The 20,638-nt window shown below is 39.7% G+C and overlaps 1 protein-coding gene across 1 annotated transcript in view; it reads left to right on the top strand.

The window, feature by feature from the left end:
* alk (ALK receptor tyrosine kinase) overlaps positions 1–20,638 on the top strand; it is a 364,681-nt gene that overhangs the window by 194,735 nt on the left and 149,308 nt on the right. Inside the window, exon 3 of the mRNA XM_046413454.1 lies at positions 4,821–4,973. Within this exon, the coding sequence (XP_046269410.1) occupies positions 4,821–4,973 (153 nt within the window). The remainder of the gene's footprint in view (positions 1–4,820; positions 4,974–20,638) is intronic.

Here is a 20,638-nt window from a genome sequence, read left to right as displayed (position 1 = left end):
AGTGCTCTGCCAAAACATTAGGGGGCAACCAAGGATACCTTTTGGCACACACAGAAGGGAGGGACCTCGAGCCATGAGGGAAATGTTTTTCGCTGGTGGTATCTGCCTTTTCTCTAAATAGCTCCTCTAGTTGCTTGATTAAATTGCACAAGAGTATAATCAAAAAGTAAATGAATCCATGCTTAGTAAAGTCTAAAGAAATATGATTGCATATTCAGAGGATATTATGGTTTTGAAAAAAAAAATCTAATCAAAGATGTGACTGTGAGTGAATGGGCCCTAAAAGCCATGTCCCCGGTCATGTGGCAAGTCATCAGTTCTTAGCCACTTTGTACATGCAGAAGGTGGGCGAAACTGGAAGACAGAGCCACATGTTGCTCACCACAGTTGAATCATATCTCTCATCCCCATTTGGCAGCTCAAAGAAGTGCTTAGCTCGTCAGTGTGCCAAATGCGTTTCTGCATGCATGAATATCAGTATGATATTCCAGAGTGGAAAAATGTGAGGAGACAGCTCTGAAACTTATGTCTATGTTAGTTTCAGTGAGTGTGTAAAGTATGCAAATATATGCATGTGACCAGTTTTTTAAAAGTATTCTCAAATATACCCATATTCATGTATACACATGCACACATACACATTTGATTCCAAGCATAGTTTCATATAAAATTTGGATCCCCAATGTACTATTTTTGTTACAAAACAACCAGAAAGACACAAATGACTGAAAGCTTCTGACCGTTACACAGTATGTGGATTCACAATGGAATTTAAATTGACATTAAAGCTGATGACTATTTTGTCAACCTCTGGTGAATGATGGAATCAATGCATTCTTGAGCTGAAACTGAATATGTTAATTTGCATCTATATGACTCTCTATAACAATTGCGCTGATCCCATCCCAGTGCAATTTTAAAGCCTATGGTCAATGAGCACAGTGCATCATTCCACCCCTGCTACATAGACATTTACTGAAGGAATGGAAATGAGCTTTCACTGCAACCTTACACTTTTCAATTTCTCCACATCTCATCAGCCCTCAAGGTCCCCAGTTGCGATGTGCTACTAGAATCAATGTTTTTTGGTCAAATGATGAGTTATAAGCATGGAAGCCATTGCCCCCTACTTGCAGTAAGTGGGTGGGAATGACTGCCGCTATGATTTGTATGAAGCTGCCTCCTCAAATGGAGAGGCATGTAAATTAAGGGGAGCCTAATGCAGGACTGATGCCACCTCATTAGGTAAAGCTCCTTTTAAGCACTGAGTCCAATGTCTCAGTTTACTGATAACTTCTTCAAGCTGTGTTCTAAGTCTCATAATATATGTTAAATACTGAAATATTTGAGGGAATTAGGACGATCTGTGTTAATGGAGAGAGATATGTGGTGTGGATGCTGAAAAGACAATTGAGCAGAAGCTAGGGATTCACATAAAGTACAACAACTGGTTTGTCACATTCACAAAAACAGCAGGGATCTCTCTCATATAGCAACAAAAAGTTAAAATCAGCTTTTCTATATATTTTTTTTATTTTTTAATAGTTAGCATTGATGACAAAACAAAAACAATAAACAAAACTTTAAGTCAAACTGCTTATTCAGTGCTGCACTAGACAAAGAGATGCAGGAGTGCAGACTGCAGTATCATCATGTAACTTTTGGTGGACAGTGCACATGACAGGCACAGACTGATTTGCTATCTTGACTTAAGTTTGGGGGCGGCACGGTGGTGCAGTGGTTAGCATAGCAAGAGGGTTCCAGGTTCGAATCCTGGTCTGGGCCCTTCTATGTGGAGTTTGCATGTTCTCCCTGTTCCTGCGTGGGTTTTCTCCGGGTACTCCGGCTTCCTCCCACAATACCAAAAACATGCACATTAGGTTAACTGGCTACTCTACATTGCCCCTAGGTGTGAGTGTGAGAGTGTGTGGTTGTTTGTCTTTGTGTGTCGGCCCTGCGATTGACTGGCGACCAGTCCAGGGTGAACCCCGCCTCTCGCCCGTAGTCAGCTGGGATAGGCTCCAGCTCCCCCGCGACCCTGACGGATAAGCGGTATAGAAAATGGATGGATGGATTTAAGTTTGAGTAAAACTAAGTTAGCTTAGCAGTTTTTCTGTAATTGGCAGGTTTTTTTTCTCCTAGCCCATTTATTTACAGACATATTTACAGGCATACTGCACCATTTATACTTCACCTGATAACTATATGATGCTGTGTACACTGTAAATCATTTTGGGCTGTTTCAGCTTAAAAATGAAGCTTCAACCGTTCATCTGCATCGTTTTCAGGGGATTAGAATTGACAACGCAGGCCATGTCTTGTACAGGCTTGAGAAGCATTATTGTAACAATAATTTCTGAGTGTATGTAAACTCAAACGTGTGATGAAATGCAGCACAGCCCTTTGTGGCACTGGTGCTTGTGCTTTGTGCTCTGCAGTTAACTTCGCAGTAAAAACTGTGGTATCAGGGTTTTAGTACTGGCTGCGCCAACATTTGAAAACAAAACTTTTATAGACAGAAGAAGTGAGTGGTTTGGGTCTAAAATCAATACTTGAAATAGCTTCTGATTTCTCAGAGACAGGCACAATATGGGAACGTTTCCAAGACCTGAACATGCTGTGACTGTCCAACAAATGCTGCAACATTAAGTTTTCCAACTTGCGAAATCTACCTAGGCTGTAGCTGCATATCTGAAGATGGCGATAAGTGTAAATCTTGTCCATCTTACAGCTTTATTTTTTCATTTATTTAATAGTTTCAGTATTTTTTGTGTTAGTGTGTGTGTATTTTTGTGGATATTTTCTGGTCCTGACCTAGTTGTAGTAGGACCCCTAAATGGCTGTCTGCATGCATCAGTAAGGTGGTGATTCAAAAAGACTTGACATTTTGTGAATAAAAAAATGACAATGTAATCTGATAATCAGGTTAGGGGTAAAAGGGATAAAAGACAAAATATCATCTGTTCTCTTATGTACAGTCTAAAACTGCAGGTACCATTTTCCATCAGGAACCATCAGGAACCTATCAGTGTTGGGCTGTGGGTGATGGGAAGGTGTAACCCAGACCAGCATTCACTTCCTGGGTGCAGCAGTTTTACTGTTGTTCCTACAGCAGTCAAAACTCTGGTTACTACATTTCATTGCACTGATTTTGCTCTATACCTTATAAAATAGCTATTTTCATGTTTAGTATGTATATTATTTACTATGTTGGTAGGTATTCCTTGCTGTCACATAGAGTCATAATGCCATGTCAAATTTGTAATACTTCTTTCAGTATTACGTGATGTGAATGCTAAAGACAGATATGCTTTATTTGTAGTCCGAACACTACGTTTGATCTTTGAATCCCAATTTCGAGACCATTCTGCAAAATGTGAAAAATGAGGGGCCATTGAGCAGGTTTACTGTTTTTTTGTTTTTCACATCAGTTCATTTATGAGCTGTAACATGATTAGTTGTAGTCACGATGCTGTTTCATCATTACATTCTCTTCTCTCTGACCTTTCTGTACAGAATTTATTTATTAAACCACACCATGCCTTCATACGCACAAATAAATTGTGCAAAATATGCCATTTGTTAGTGCTGGTGAGTTTGTATCAACCAGTAGCCTAGTGGATTGTCAGACAAATACATTTGTATGGATGTTCAATGTAATTATCGGGGAAGTATTAGTAACTCACTGACGTAGTCCTAGTTTTTCCACCACTCTGTTAAACCAGGCTGGTTCTGAACACATTATTGAATCAGTGTAGAAAAGCAAAATTGGGGAGGAAACTGAAACATTATTATAAAACCCTCTGGCAGAGCCTAGTGTGAGAAGTCATTTGAAAGTGACCAAGCTCCCTCAAACAGCGATTTACCAAGCCACAGGGATGAGTCTACATGAGGTGTGTCCACAGGGAGGGAAGGACAGATGGAGGCAAAGATACAGACAGAGAGAAAAGATGAGTAGGAGGAGAGCTGAGCCTTAATTTTCTCTCTGAACATATTTTTAGGGAAGGCATTATGGCCACCATACCTTAACTTCTATTGCACCAAGCCCTTTTGCTGACAACAGCAATTTGTACTTGAACATTGCATTTGTGTAAGCCCCTCGACTCCTCCCAGTGAAAAGTGTGCTCCGTGCACCAAGAATGTGCAGAAGGCTGCTGCTAAAGCCGTTCCTTCTTGCTTTGTGGGCTGACAAAATACGATGTTGTGAAACTTAAAGAGGCTGTTAAATCTAAAAATACAAACTTAACAACTGACAGTGCTCTCCCTCTCTAAGCCTGTGGTTACCTTTTCTGTCTGTTTCTTTAAGTTGCAGTCGAATCTGGAATGAAGATGTATGTTCAGACTGTTTGAAAACTGTTTGGATTGTAGTCACAAAAAGTAATACCCTTTCTTGAAACTGTGGACTTTGAATTAAGAAAGGAAAAAAAAAAGACAAAAAATAATGCTGTGGAAACATTCTGCATTTAATTGAACACCTCTTTTCCCCTGGCAGTGCATGCAATTAAAAGTTGCATTTGCTAATCAGACTGAACAAGGCGTTTTGAAAACCTTGTGCTGTGGTTTATATTTCCAATCATCTTTTCCTGGTATTATTTAAACACTCACAGAAATATTTTGCTGGTTCATTCAGTTTTCTTTCCCAATGGATTTGGTATAATGAGATTCTAGTAAAGTGGGCCTCAAGATTCACTTTAGCTTGAACGATGTCTGGTAATTGCAGTATAATATCCCTTATTGAAATACGTCGAAATAGTTAATCATTTTCATGTTGTTTTTTAAATAGACACATCACGACATATAAATGCCTTTTCTTTTACCAGATCACCAATGTCCTGGCAGTAGCAGATCATGTGACCAGCACCTGGACGGTATCCCAGAGTTCACATGGAGCATTGTGGCTGCCGGGGACCCGCGTGAGGAAAGAAATGAGAAAAACGAAAAGAAGGCAGGAAGTCCCCAGGGGTGGGAGGAAGGTAAGACCGAAGGTATCACATTCCCCCGTTTCAGGGGAATTTCATTTTTCAACAAACTTTCTCAAGCTACCACTTGTCTTACTTTAATATTCTCTGCTCTCGTTTAACTTGAATGCATTCCCCATTCATTTTTTCAGTTTGCTTGTGGCAAGCATCTTTGGTGCTCTGCATTATGTGCGGCCACTGTGTTTGCTTTAAGATACCTACTGAATTATGTCAAAGCAGAAACTGAGCTCTAAACAGGAACTAAGACATCTCACTTTGAACACTTTAAGTCAATCTCACATCTGAATACCAAAAAAGTCAGGTACTATGGCATGTGGGCTATTGGGTACTATTGAGATATTACTTTTCATAAAGTTTTCTCAGGTAAAAAGCTGAATATAGTTTACTGATCCAATGGTCCGCATCATCTTGTAGACCCCTGCCTTCAAATCGCCCATATCCTCCAGCATCATTCATTTTCATACCTTGGAAGATGAGAAAACAGTTTCTGTCATCTTATCTCCTGAGGTTATAGTGAAATGGAGGGAGACAGAGGGGTCTATTTATTTCCTTAAATGTTTTTTTTTTTTTTTTTTTCTTATGAGTCACAAATCTGAGACCAGATGGGAGGAGTGCAGAATGAAATTGAAAAAGTAAAATATATTGACTGGTAAGAGAAAGGAGTTAGTGTGCGTGGACTGCAGAAATGACTGATACCCATCCTGTGTCAGGATTTCTCTCTGTCATTGTTATCAATTAAGAAAAAAATACTTTGATTACCAAATGTGCCACACTAAAACTGTCGCTTAATTTAGTATAATGTGTTCATCCCTGCCAGACTATGTCTTTAATTTGACTGTACAAACTTATCAACTCGTAGTCCTGTCTACAAAAATGTCTTATTAAATTTTCATGCAGGCTTTGGATATGTATCTTTTAACTCTAATATAATAAGGATATAAATTAATATGAATCTCCCATTCTAGCAGCAAGGATTAGTCACCAGTTAAAAGAATTTGATTCTATAAAATTATTATTAACTGTGTTTCTCTTCCCAGCCAGATTTACTGAATTAATGTTGAGGATGCTAAATACCCAAGACTAGAGGGATTTAATTAAAAATGTATATGATATGCACACATATTAAAGACATTATCTATGAAACAGTGTAATTAAAGGAGACAGCTGTCTTTGCAGACTTCTCCCTGACCCTGTAAAGGCCATAGTGATGCATACGTCCAAAAATAAAAGAAAACGAAGCTGATCATGATTGAAGGTAGGCGACGCAGAGTACAAAGGAAATATATGTGCATAATCATGTTCAAGCCCTCACTTAGCCACAATACAGTTGGCATGTTTTGAATAATTGAGCTGGGCGAGCTGCTGTCTCCACACATTTCAGTGGCGCTTGCAGTTTAAAAGGGATGGAAATAAGGGATGAATACTTAATGGCTGTGATCTGTGGAATTGCTAGAGCTGTTTTCTACAGTATCTAACTCTTTGGCTCTAAGATGATAACTTTGGAGCTTGTAAGCAATGTTCCTTTTATCCAGAGATGCCAGTAGTTAGCGTTACATTATGCAGACACAAGCTGACGAATCACTGAGGTTACTTAGATCAAGTACATGTCCAGCTACCATGAATTTATTGCTATCCATTGCTATCTTTCTGCTATACATATAGCCCACTAGCGAATAATGAATGCCCTTTATAGTATAAAGAATAAGCTGGAACTAAGGTTGCATCCCCACTGTGTCTGCAATATTGAATTTGTCTTTATCCTGTAGATCCCATTACGATTTGTCTGTGATTCATTTTTGTAATGAATGTGTGAAATGAAATGTGGCTTTAATGCACATATTGTCAGTCATTATCATGATGTCCCTGGCCATCACTGGCTGCAGCAAACAGGGCATCCTGCTCCTCCCCTAAGGCTGATATGTGGAGGCGGTTAGCCACATTAGTGCTCTGGGTAAAGTAAGTAATGAGAACAGCATGAGGCAACGGTGCCCTTGGCAAGGCAATTAGCATAAAAGACAATGCTTAACATTTAGATCAAGAAAAATCACAGTAGTAATCTTGGGCTGGTTTGACGCATTAGCTCTTTCTGTTGTGAGAGGGCACAGTGAAGTGTTTTTCCACAGTAGCTGACTAACAGCTGGTGACACGCAGCAGCAACTGTTGAGGGAGGTAAAGCTCAAGCAATATACATCCACTCAATCAAAGCATGCAAAAACTACCTCAGCGCCAAATACCTTCTTCTGTGACACTAATTGAGTTGATTGAAAATGAGTCACCTCTGTCGAGAGCAATCTAGAGGGGTTTTGAATCAGGACACTGTGGAAGAGGCAAAGCAAAGATAGAAAATTACTTGAATGTATCTGGCTTCTCCTGCACCCTTTCTGTGCAGAGCGGGTCATCTCAATTCCTTGTCTGCCCCCAATGTCTCCTGCCAAAGACAGTGTGAATATGATTACACATTGATTTCTCGCTCTCACACACAGAACAGTGAAGCATGAGCCAGAGCTTGGAGCTGACTGGCAGGAGGAGATATCCAGTAGGACGCTGTTTGCCGGAGCCGTTGATTTGTTTGTTTGTAATAGAGTGGCCCCAAGGCTGTCTGTCATCTGCCAACTCAAAGAGTCATCTGGATTTTCTTAGCTGGGCTGAGCATTACAGGATTCAGGATAAAAAGGGAAAATGCAGAGGGAGCGCTGGCTTAGTGAAGCTAATGTTCTTATCCTACAGAGGTTTTAATGTTTGTAGTTAAGGCAACAACTGGCAGCATTGATCTTATTTTTTGCATTTAAAACAGTAGCTCAGAAAGTGTTGCAACCATATATCTGGAACGAACGTACATCTGAAAAACATTTTAAATTTAGTACTTTAAATTCTAATTGAAGTTGTAACTTTACTTATGAAATTAAAGTATATAGTATATAGTTAAATTGTATGTTTTTTAGTGTGTGGCTGATTTAAAGATGTTAATTACCATAAGTTAAACTGTTGTTGTTGAGCAGGGGAAGGGGGGTCAACTTTGAATGGTGTGTTTTTAAAGAGCAACCAACAAATGTGGCATCGTGTACCTTTAAGCTAAGCAGCCACGAATCCCTTCTGCAGCTCTCACGTAGACCCTTTCAGTGGCAGATCTACAGACATTCATAAATTAAACACCCACACATGAATGAAGGGTACTAATTGTGTGGCTGGCATAAGGTTTGTTATCGGTTAACTTGGTTAACACAATGGCTTGCAGATGATTCTTCATCAGTTACTTTGAGCCTACTGTGAAGAGGCACTGTTGCTTTGGCTCACTCACTATCTATCTGCTATTTGATAAGAAAGAGTAAGCAGTAATATTGGGAAAAATGAAGGCTGGAGCTGGTGGGCACTTGAATATAGCACCCGCAAACTTTAAAGAGTCTTTTATCAGTGTTTCTGTAAAGCCTTCTGGGAATACCTTCTCCAGCTCTTTCAAAAAGACTGGGCTTGTGTGATTTTGTCCTTTCACAGTCCAGAAGACAAAAATAGGTAAAACACTTCAGATAATCCTTATTTATTAGAAGCGCCACACAAAGTTTCTCAAAGTTTGAGTCAAAATGAGCCAGAAGAAAACTTGTGACAGCATCGCTGCTTTCACCTCTGCCCAGTGAGATTGCTTTAGGACAGATCAATGGTCCACTCACCACACAGACAGGAAACCCATCCAATGCCTTTTTCGGGACCCACAACCCTTCTTATCTGAACAAATAATTATGAACCATTACCTTTGGTTGAGAGGCAATTTGTTCTACTTATGTGGTTTGGAGCTGAAACATAATAGCCCTGGCAGGACTGTGCGCCCAGTTTGACCCCCTACATCTGCAACCGGACCTGTTAAGCATGGCAAAACCAAGACACAGGAGACTATGACACAGACCATCTATGGGAACACACTTGGTCTGTCAGACCTGTGTGTGTCTGGGAGTAAAAGAAGAACAGTCATGCATTAAGAATGGAACAGATGTCTAACAAATGGGGGGGGGGGGGGGAGAACTAGGCTCACACAACAAACTGAGCTCACCCTGACCACATATTGAACCTAAGTAGGGCACATTGTTTGTTAGACCCTGAAACTTCTGACCACAGACATTTTTGTCGATGATAAGCCCTCCATTTATGTATCTTTCAGAAGAAATATATATCTTTATTTAAAGTAAAAGACATGCAGGGCAAGAACTCCAGTGTTCTGCGCAATGCTCTATATCATAAATCATGTGGCAGGAAGAAATCAACATAGTGCCATTCCAATCCATATGGAGATGGACTAACAGCTGTGATATACACATACAGTAAATATACATATACTGCTCTCTAATGTATTGTACATTGTTGTAATTTAATGAAAACCTAAGTTGGCAAACCCACCTAAAACATTAAAAAAAATACTTACATCAGCAACAGCTTTGTATACATCTTGAGAAAGCAAGGTCAGCAAACCTGTATGATCAGAAAAAAAGCTGAACTAGTTGCTACAGCACAGAAGAGAGAAAATGTGTAGGCAAACCACAAACAGGAAGGACGCTAAATGTTTGTGACTGCACATCTGAAAAATTGACAGCTTATCATACCTCTTTGCCTCTTCTTTTTCTTTTCCCATCTCATCCTGATTTGGTTTCATTGCTGTGACGTATGATGAAGAACAACATACTTAATAAAAACTGGAATGAATATCTTCTGCATGGTTTCTATGTTGAGGCTTATGTTCTATAGTCAAAATGACCCAGCCACGTGAGTTCCAAATCTCCTCGTGTAAACAAGAGATACTATTAATAACACTTTGAACAATGTGTATGTACCTGCAGATGTGAACAGTGCGAATTCATAACAAGGCCACTCATTTCCAGAGAGAATCATTGTAACATCAAATGTCAAATATCACGATAATTTATTGTATGTGTTCTTATCTCCAGTTCACTACTCGCCTCACACTGCGCTCATCCATTTTAACAGCAGGGACTCATTACAAGGATATTAGGATGTCATGATAGATTAAAACATACAGATAACATACAGCACACTACAACAGTTTGATGTCAAGAAGGGCAGAGCACCTCATGCAGATTATGTGTGAATGAGTGGAATTCTCCTTACACTGAAAAGCCTCTTCATAAGGGAGTATACCTTAGGGAAATTGGGTTTCTACGGAGGATGCTATCCTAAGAGAGGTGATGCTCCTATTAGCACAGTAACAAGAGAATATCTCAGCTGGTGCTGAAGGTTAAGGGCTAACCTGACGGGTCATGCGTTAAAAAGCACGGCACATTAAAGCTTGTACGGAGTAAAAGCGCTGCGGCACTGACCCGTGTTTTAAAATGTTCAGTTCTTTTGCACTTCTGATCAGCGCTACAGTTGTTCAGATGTGATCACCTGTGAATACTTGTGCTGCCTGACAATGGTCTGTTTTGAGGGGGACAAAATTTACTGAGCAAAAGGGAGACAGCTACTCGCACATGCTCTTTTCTTGCTTCAGGTCATGATACTCATTCAGCAGAATAGACTAGCTAGTGGAGGACTAGTAGAGCAAGGCAGGGAACATTGCATGTGAAATGCGGTCCATTTATACACCAGAGAAATCGCAGGCTGTTTGTCTAAAGTTGGACCCCAGGATTCCCTCCAGTCCTTTTTCCTTCAACCTTCATTTCTCAGAGACATCAGCCCACTTGATACCTCATTCCTAATGAGCTGATATAGATTAGCCTAGGCTGCTTTTCTCTTTTCATCAATGACTAAACCTTGAGGCCGTGCCCAGAGGTTACTGCATCAAAGAGACCCAAGAGGTGTTGAAAGATCATTTCTAATGCACCCTGTAACCTTGAAGTCCTGGCTCCAATTGTGCTTGCTGCATCTCCTCCATCTTTGTTGTCAAATATTGTATGTTGAGGAGGACAATTGTTCCATTGTCAGTAATCAAGCGAATGACCCACCTTCAACCCTGCCTTTTTAATGAACTGCCCTGCAGTACAAAAGCAAGGTCAGCGGAGTGTATCAACACTACATTGAGCTTGTCACTTTTTACTTGCTGGGCTCTTTCAATAATGTATTATAACCTTAATTGTTTGAAGTTGCAACTTAATTATCCTTGTCTTCAGTAGCATCACAATTACCTTGTTACCTCGTCATGGTTTCAGGAGTCAACAAGAAATCTGTGTATGCCTCATGGGAAGCTCTCTTTTCGTATAATTCTAGATTCATGGAGTAGCAGGCCAAATTAGGTGTTACTGCTATGAAAAACTGAAAACTAAAGATACAGTACATGATTTAATGTCAAAACTTCATGTATCCTTTTGTGGCCTCTGTAGATTGATGAGCTGTTCACACCAACAGAGGCTGACACTCTTCCGGGCAAATGATCTCTGGGGATAATAATTACCTGTGTAAGCTATGGAGACGCTGTCATCCTCTATTCGCTCTCTCTCGTGTTTAATGAACTACAGTTAAAAGACAAATAAAACAGAAGGAAGCAATTACAAGTACAACATACCTTTCAAAGACAAAAAAATCTCATTATCTCAACGTTCATTCTGATGTAATTAGGATACAGTCTGTAGAATATCCAATTAGTATTCATGTGCTACATTGTTGACATCTCTTCCAAATTGTGTCTGTTGTGTATGTATGTGTGTGTTTATTGTTTTGCTACTGAGACTACTGCCTGTACTTCCAAATGTCATAAATGCCTTAAGGGGGAAGAAACATAAAATTATGTAGCCAATCTGTCTTTGCTGTCCCTTGTGGTGTGCATTACAGTAACTCATAATAAAATGACTGCTGTGTCTGAAAAGTCGGTGCATGGCGGCAGTTATCTTGTATTTCAACTATTATTGAACGCTTGGACTGATGATGGAGTATTAAATAAGTACTGCCGAACTTTTATGCCAACACTTTTGAAAGTATGTAATTGAGAACCCAGTCAGTCAATTACCTTTGCATTTATTTGCCATAAGGCCGCAGGAATGCCTTTCTTACTATGAACCTATTTTAACTGCTGGATGCTTCACTTAGTCTTGAGTGGATCATCGATCCTTAAAGGTCATATCGATTGGTTTCTTGAGGTCCATACTCAATCCTATACCCATATCCTCCCTGCTGCCAAGATATTTGTCCTTACTCAATCAATCAACCTATTGATCCTAACTTGAACATGAGGGCAATGAGGGATGTGTGTAATGTTGGAGTAAGTGAGCTCAGACCCGCAATCATCCCTGGCATTACCAGAACTTGGCTAAACTGAGCACTGGAGCCCAACCCATTTCTAAAACTGAAGTAAACTCGTGCCAGCAACAGTTCAGAAAACTAAGTTCCTTGAGGTCAGCAGCTGAAGTGGTGAAATGATGTCAGACAGGGCAGTGGGGTGTTTGGTCAGTATGTGGGTCTTCACACATTTGTTCCACCTGCGCCACAGCTGCGTTACATTTGATTAATTGTGCTCTTGTAATGGTGCCCCGAAGGCCTTTCTGGTGAGAGAACATTCACAAGATCACACACATTTCAGTCACATACACACACACACGTGTTACCAACACTTTTGGGTACATTACAGATTTACATTACTTGTCTAATTCTAACCCCTTACCTCAACCTAGCTTTAAAGTAAGGTCTTCACCGTAATATTTAATAATTTACGTGAAAACTTGCATTTTATCCCCTGAAGTAAGGGGGGTCCCCACAATGTGACTGTGTAAACAGATTTTTGACCCCACCAACTACAGGAATACGCATACACACAAACACACACATACACTCTTACACAGTGTGTGGCAATGCAGGGCTCCCTGTGGCTGTGATCAGACACATTTCTGCTCTCATTGGGGACCTGCAGAGGTAAGTGGAAGGACTGGCTCATCCTCCATCTTGGACAGGGTTCTTGCTCTGGTTCCCCTGCTGTTCTTTGAAGCATCACACATCAGAAACCTTTGTGTGTTCCTCAGCTTGCTTTACATTTTTTGCACTTTATACTTTTCCTTCCCTCAGTTTTTCACATTAAGCATTCAAAGAAAAGATTAAAACACATAAGATTAGTAACAAATACTACCCTTTGGTCTATAGCTCATTCTTTCCAGGTTTATCAACATTTTGTCAGTAACATAATTGCAGTTTCTTCAGCATAGCTCTATAATATAACTAGATACCAGAGTCAAATATGGTGCCTATTCAGTCCAGCAAGAAATGCTTGCTTGGCACACAGGCCAGAAATGTTTTCTAGCTTTCAGGGTTAGTTACTCAGCTCCACCCACGAGTTCCCGCTCGGCCCATATACTTTATATTGTGAAAATGTCAGGGATTTTAAAAAAAAGAAAAAAAAATAGCTCTCTCATACTGGAAAGAGTCATAATTGACCTTGTTTGCAATTTGAGGTGTCCTGTCATCAGTTTTACAGATCTCTTTTATAATGGTGTCTGTGGCAGCGGTCCTCAACCTTTTTTATGCCATGGACCAGTTTAATATCAGACCGTATTTTCAGGTACCAGTCTTTATGGTGTGGCGGATAAATACAACAAAATAAAATAATAAGACCAACATAGAACTGGGGTATTTTTTAAAGTATAACAATAAACGTGAATCCAATGTGTACTCACAACTTTATTAGCAGCGTCTTCATAACATTGCGCCAACAACATAACATTAGTAACATCCTTTCTGCCCTTAACGCTCTCTGGTCGCTATGGTAACATTTAAACATGCTTTCAAAATAAGATACACCACAAAAACAAAAAAGCGCATGAAAAATGCTCAAACTCACCATAACGCTGAATCAGTGAGAGCCTCGTTTCTTTGTAACGAGACGGTCCCATCTAGGGCCTTTCCCCTTTCCAGAGACGTTTGTTTTTTACTCATTTTGCTAGCTTGTGGGTTTATTTTTAGCGGTAACGTATCACGTGACCGAGGCAAGCGAGTCATAGACAGATATAACGGAGAGAATTCAGTCATTTTTCAAAATGAAACATTGTTCAGACTCAGATAATCAATAAAATGCAAATAAAGTAAGTTACTCTTTCTGTGCGACCTGGGGGTTGGGGACCCCTGGTCTATGGGATAAATGCTCTTAAGGCAATTTTCCACTGCAATACCATGATTCACCATTGGGCTAAACTGAAAGTGAGGCTGAACAGCGCTGTCATCGAGATCTAAGTGATCCATTCATGTTCTTTAACCTGGGGCGCCCCAGTAGAGTGAGCTCATAGAGTAGCTCACATGCGACTGAGTCCAGAGGACCGAGCTTGATTGCAACACGGGGTCCTTTGCTGTGTGTTGTTCCCTCTCCCCATGGCCCCACACTTTGCTGTCTGTCTTCAACTGTACTACCCAGATAGTTAAACTGCCCACCTCTCTTGAAGCCTTGTTTGTGCACTACAGCTTTTCATGGAGTCCTTCTGTGAAAACATCTATGCTTCAGTTTGACTGCTTACTGTGTGTGTTGTTGGTAGAATGCACATTAAATGAATGGGAAGGGATGACAAGAGGAGAAAAACAAGCTGCTTTGTCCATTGTCGTTGTTTCATCATATCCAGCAGAATGTAAACTAATATTTGACACAGTGATTCTGAAGATGAAAATTATGGTGGTTTTTCAAGTTGCTTGGTAGTGTTGTTTGAAACTCTTCAGAAAACACAGAAAACACCCTTCTGGCCTGCTCAGTGCACAAAGCAATGCAATAACACCACTGATAAGAAATGCAGAGGACGGGAGATAACAGGCACCAAAGACACCACAGACAAATGTCACAAAAAGAAGAGTAGCTTTCATATGTTCTCAAGCTTGTAAAGAAGGTAAAATGAAATACGAGGAATGGAGTAGTGGATGATTTTGCGACTGCTTGAGTGTCGAGAGTTTATCACATACTGTATTTATTCCATATTGAGAGAAGTATGGAAATAACCTTCAGATGAAAAAGAGCTGCTGGCTTGACTATTAACATTACTGAGGTGGCACCAGCATGCCAGAAAGTGATTAATTTCAAAATCAAAAGCTAATGAAGGTTTAGAGGTGGAAAAGAGATCAGCGTTACTGAGTATGTTCTACAGGCAAGTGAAGTGACAGCATTTGCATGTAAAGTAAAATTTGTATCCAGGGCAATAATTTGACAAGCATCTACAGCAGGCATCGTTGCCCATTGTCTGACCTTGATGCCCTCTCCTGTAAAGTCCGTCCAACAACGACTGGTCAATAGTAAAGTAATTAACATGTGGTGAGACAAACAAACATGCCACACCACAAGTGGGATCTCTCGTTTTTAAGTCCATACACCCTGCCCAATTGCAACTGCACATGTACGTCACTCTATAGAGATGACAAGGAAGCGAGAAGGCTCACCAGCTGCTTCCATACAAGATACAAGATAAAAGATAGGTTTATTTGTCACATACACAATCATACACGGTACAATGTGCAGTGAAATTCTTTGTGTCCCTGCTACCAAAAAAATAGGTAAATAAAAAATTTTAATTTAAAGAAAAAAATAATAAAATTAAAATTAAATTTAAAAAAAAGAAAATGTGCATTATTTACATGAGTGGTATTTCCATTATCAACTGTGTATAACCACACTATAGGAGTTCATTCATTTAATGTACTTATCAGTCTGCAACCAATGAATGTGATGCATAATTTTACAGAATTCAGCTTAAAATGGAAGATTGTGTCCCAGCAGGTGATAAAAGACAGAAACTCGAGTTTATTGCACTTCATTATAATTCCAGTCGGTGACAATATTTTATAGCCAAATGAAGGCTCTCAATCAGAACGAAAGCCTCTGATTGGTTGACTGACTCACCACAAAGCATGACCTTGCCAGTGGACAATCAGAGTGGCAATAAGAAAAACAGTGGTTTCAACATGGATAAATGATTACAGATGACATTCAGTGTTGGATTTATCATCATGGATTTATTTTACAAAGTCTCCAAAGATCTACTTATCAAAGGGCTACCGTTGTACTCAGTTAGCCTTCATCAACACAATAGTATCTATTTTGACAAAAAAGGAAGTTTCTAACATGCAGCTTTTCAGAGATATTTAGTGTTAGTGTTATTTATCTTATGCTACAGTCTCACCATTGACCCCATCAGTGAAGTCAGTGGAAATGCATTGCTTAACAATCTATGTATAATAAAATCATTGAAATCCTGTAACAAATATGTTATATTTCACAGTCCTGGAAAATGAATGAAATGTTTTATTTTTTTAGATGTGTTACACTATTTGTCAAAAAGGTATTAATGCTGTTAGACATTGATTCATGTGTTTAACTCAAAACCATTTGCCCCACTGCAGGGCAAATAGTTTTGGGACAAATGGTTTTCAAATCCCCTAAAATTACAAATTTCCAGGCCTGTGGTGTATCCATCTGCAAAAAGTTTTTTGTGTGTGTCATCTTGTCTCTGTGTTCTCATGTCTCCACTCCCTACTTTTCTTCTCTTCCTTTACCTGTTCTTTCAGCATCTTTTATTCTATGTTTGCAGTGTCTACCACAGCAGAGGCAGAGCTTAAACAGGTGTTGGTTGTATTGTTCCATTGAATTTCAACTCTGATTTCATTGCCAGGCTTCAAATACTGCCCGTTAAGTACATCCCTCAGCCTCTCATCCAGATGTGCAAGATGTGCCTTCTGCATCTGGATGAGAGCAATATGAGAAAATAAGAGCAGCTGTGCTACACAGGGTATTTTACAAACCAAGAAAGTTCCAGGGTGGAATGTTGAGTGACACTTTCACATCCCATGTAACAGGAATCACATGCGACCAAACCAAGTGGCATGTTCACATTAACCACATGCTGGAAAGCCTTGATGACAGGAAGGCTTTCCCACAGACACTAGAGATAAAGCTTTGCACGCTGGCCACAGACACAAAAAAATGGGGTGAGTGCTGGAATTTCAGTGTAATACACCTTGTAATTGTTATGTGTGATTTGATATGGACCAAAATGGCAAATGGTCCATTCACCTTGTTTTCTATAAAGACACACATGGCAAAAAAATTGTTTTTACTCAAAAGATGAGTATAAGTGTCACGATTGTGTTGGCGTCGCTGACGCAGAAATTAGCTGAACCCCGATGCAGAGTCAAAAAGGAGGCGGCAGGCAGGCGTGGTGGAGGTCCAAAAACACTTGTCTTTTATTTAACTAAACTAAACACAAAAGCACACTTACTGTGGAAAAACTAGGCATGGCATGGCACGGCAAGGCAAAAACAACAAAACGTTCCTGGCATGGCATGGGGAAGAAAGCAGATCCTGGCATAGCATGGAGGAAAAAATGCAGACGCTCTGACAATGGTGACTGGGAAGACAAGGACTAAATAGACAAGACGACGAGACACAGGTGACACACATCAGGAGGGAAAAAGCAATCAGGAAAACTAAAGCAAAGCTACATGAAAACAGGACACACAGGGGAAGAGACACTTTCAAAATAAAACAGGACATGACAAAAACCTTGAACATAATACATGGAAGCACAAGACAAACATGGAACATGGCACATAGACAGAAATCAAAAGACAAGGCATATCAAAAACCCAGGCATGACAATAAGGTTATAAGATACCATTATTTCTGTGCAAAATCACTTTCATGTTAGTCTAAACCATCTCACGTTTTAGTCACAATACTAAGGAACAATACTGTTAACAACATGACTAATACTAATGGTGCACATAACTGAGAATTACTGTTACAATGAAAACTTTTTGAGAGTTGTTTGTGTTTGGCGCAGCAAAGGAGGGATTAAAATTAGTTAACAGGAAAAAGAATAACTCATGACTTTAAAAATGCATTAACACTGTGCTTCCCTCTATTCTTGTTGAATTATGTGGTCATGGTTGAATTAATTAAGAACATGAGTTTGTGTGCACATGCCTTTGTTTGTGTATGTCTACAGGAACACAATTCATTTGTCATACTTGGCTGGTTTGTTTTTCATTGTCATCAACTTCTCTAAAAAAAAAAAAAAAAAACAGTCAAATGCTGCTTTGAGAACGTTTTCCCCTCAGAGCTCCTCTGCAGATTATTTATTAAATACCTGAATCACAACAGTGCTTTTCTTTGTGATGCACTGCTTTGTGGTGTTGTTTTCCAGCAACAGCAAAATTACTTTGGCAAAGTCCAGCTGGGTTCTTAAATCTCTACATTGGCAGATCCAGGGGCAGGGCCACAAAGGGACTGGCCCCAGCTAAAATCTGATTGGCCCCTGGAATGGCCCTGTTGGCCCATGAAATCCTCTTGAAGCCCATGTTCTACCTCGGACAGACAATTTTGTTTCCCAAAGTTCTGTGAAATGAGGGCAAAAATGGGAGAAGACCCTACAGCACAGATGTAGGAACTTATTGTCTGGACCCGGAATTTGTTGTTTTTGCTAAGTTGATTTACTGTTAGGTAGGTGTAGAATGTCTACTGCTCAGATTTTCCTGAGAGAGGACTCTGAGACCCCCACATAATACTAGGCTCTGCTGTGCAAAGTAAGGCCTCTCTGTGGTCTCTGATTTAGAAAAAATACTCCTGAGCCTGCATGTGTTGGCATTTAGCTCACAGAACAAGGTATAGTTTCGCTAAAAGATTTTCGGGTGCAGTCTGTGATAAATCATTGTATGAAAAAGCATCAGAAAGCTGTGCATATTGTGTGTATATTTTCAATAAGGAGACCTTGAACACTTGACGCCGCTGGTGGTCACAACACACCGATCTCAGAGTGCCAAGAGGGCCTTTGTCAGTTACTTCAAAATCTGCCTCGCAGCTGCATAAGTGTCTTTTTCTTTTTTGAGATTTACTGACAAGATCATGTCATTTATGCTTGACAAGCATGATAAGAACATTTTCCCTCAACAATTTCCCTCATGGGGTCAATATAGTATATATACTATATATATCTGCTAAGTTGGGGTGAGACCTGCAAAAAGACTGTATGAATTTAAATTCAAGATGATAAAAACGTGCCGTTTTTTAACCCTTTTGGGTCACTTTTTGTTATATTGTGTGCCTGTTCAACATTATATGCTAAAAAGAATTTAATTTGTAATCTTAAAGGAAAATCCAATCATGTTTAATTCCTGTAGAGCAAATTATGACATGTGCTAACACAGGCGGCCTGAACCAAAGAATTTCAACCAATAATATCATCAGTGGCAGACTTAGCTTATGTGAGGAGCAGGGGAGAAAAAAACAACAATAAAAGCAGGCACCAGGTGTGTCAGGTGTGACACCAGCACCTAGAAAGTCTTGATGCAGTTATGGTGAAACAGTTAAAAACTTAAATTGTTTTATTATGTAACTCAGATATTTTAACTACTACTATGTTGCACACAGAGAACCATTAACTACTGAATCATTTAGAGGCACATGGGGGCCAGCTACTCGTTGAGCATGTAGGACATGCAAGGCAGACAGGCTTACTGCTGTTTCTGCTTGTTCTGACCTCTAACCAGTGTGACTACATGAGCTAAAAAATGACACACCTGTAAAAAGAGTCTTTGCAGCCTTCACAAAGATTACATTTAGCTCTTTAGTCATAGTTTATAACTGCTGTCCACAGTCTCAGCATTTTTCTCCCACAGCCTGTGTACTCTACAAGTTTCACTTTACATTTACACTCCTGTGTACTTATGGCATTTATCCAAGTGAATGGAAGGCAGCATTCCATTGCCTCTTGCTTACTTCCAGCTCCGGCTCATGGAAATACTGTGTCTTTTACACTTCACCACTGCACTTCAGGGTTAAAGCATCCAAGGATATATTATCTTTTTCCATTCCTTCTCTGTTTGAAGAGATGCTCTGAAGCCCAACTTGTAGAGATCTTCCACAAAATGAAAAGCTCAGATAACTTGGTTTTTAAACCAAACTTACACTAACCTCATACGAGGATCTAATATAAAGCTTAGCTCAAGTTCAATCAGATGGCTTTCTTATAGGGACAGAGAGAGTGCAATGCAGCTTCAGAGAATACATGCAACTAGACAAATAATTAAAAAAAACACTTAACACTACTACATAATCTTGGATAACACCTCAACAGGACACCTGTGTGTTGACTTCTGAAAGGGTACTGCTTCAGCTATTTCGAGAAGTTCCTGAAACCTGTTGTGAAGAGCAGATCTGAGCAGGTTACAGAAACATATGGTTCCTCATTTGGTTGCAGTGTTGCTATTCTACAAATAAATGTAGGAGAGAGTCACCATAATTGTAACAGTGTTCACTTTTCATTCTTTTTCTCTGATATTTTTTTTACCTCCATATGGAAGATGTAATATAAAATACAGGTTATGAGGAATTAAACCAAAGTGGACACTGTCCGATGTTGCAGCTGAAGGATGTGCGAATCTTAGAGTGAGTTATGCTTGTAACACAGCTAAACCAGCGTTAAACAAATAGTTTTCAAGGCTCCAATGCACGCAAATAGACAAATAATGAAATGTATAATAGTATTTACATGTGTTGTCACACTCTCATAAACATGCACTACAAAAACACAACATAACCAAATAGACAAATGTGCTGCAAGTAGCACAGATGGCAACAGGTACTGTTTCTTTGGGACAAGCGATGAACCCAGCTGGGATATGTTTCTAACTTAAAGTTACTGAAGTTGGCCACTTGTCAGAGGTGTTGGAAAATGAGCTACAGTGTTTTTTCTTTTTTTTTTTTTTTTTTT

The sequence above is a fragment of the Scatophagus argus genome, chromosome 15 (genome assembly GCF_020382885.2).
Source record: "Scatophagus argus isolate fScaArg1 chromosome 15, fScaArg1.pri, whole genome shotgun sequence".
In the NCBI taxonomy this organism is placed as follows: Eukaryota; Metazoa; Chordata; class Actinopteri; family Scatophagidae; genus Scatophagus; species Scatophagus argus.
The sequence above is the reverse complement of the archived record's forward strand: the minus strand, read 5'-3'. Positions and strand labels throughout refer to the sequence as shown.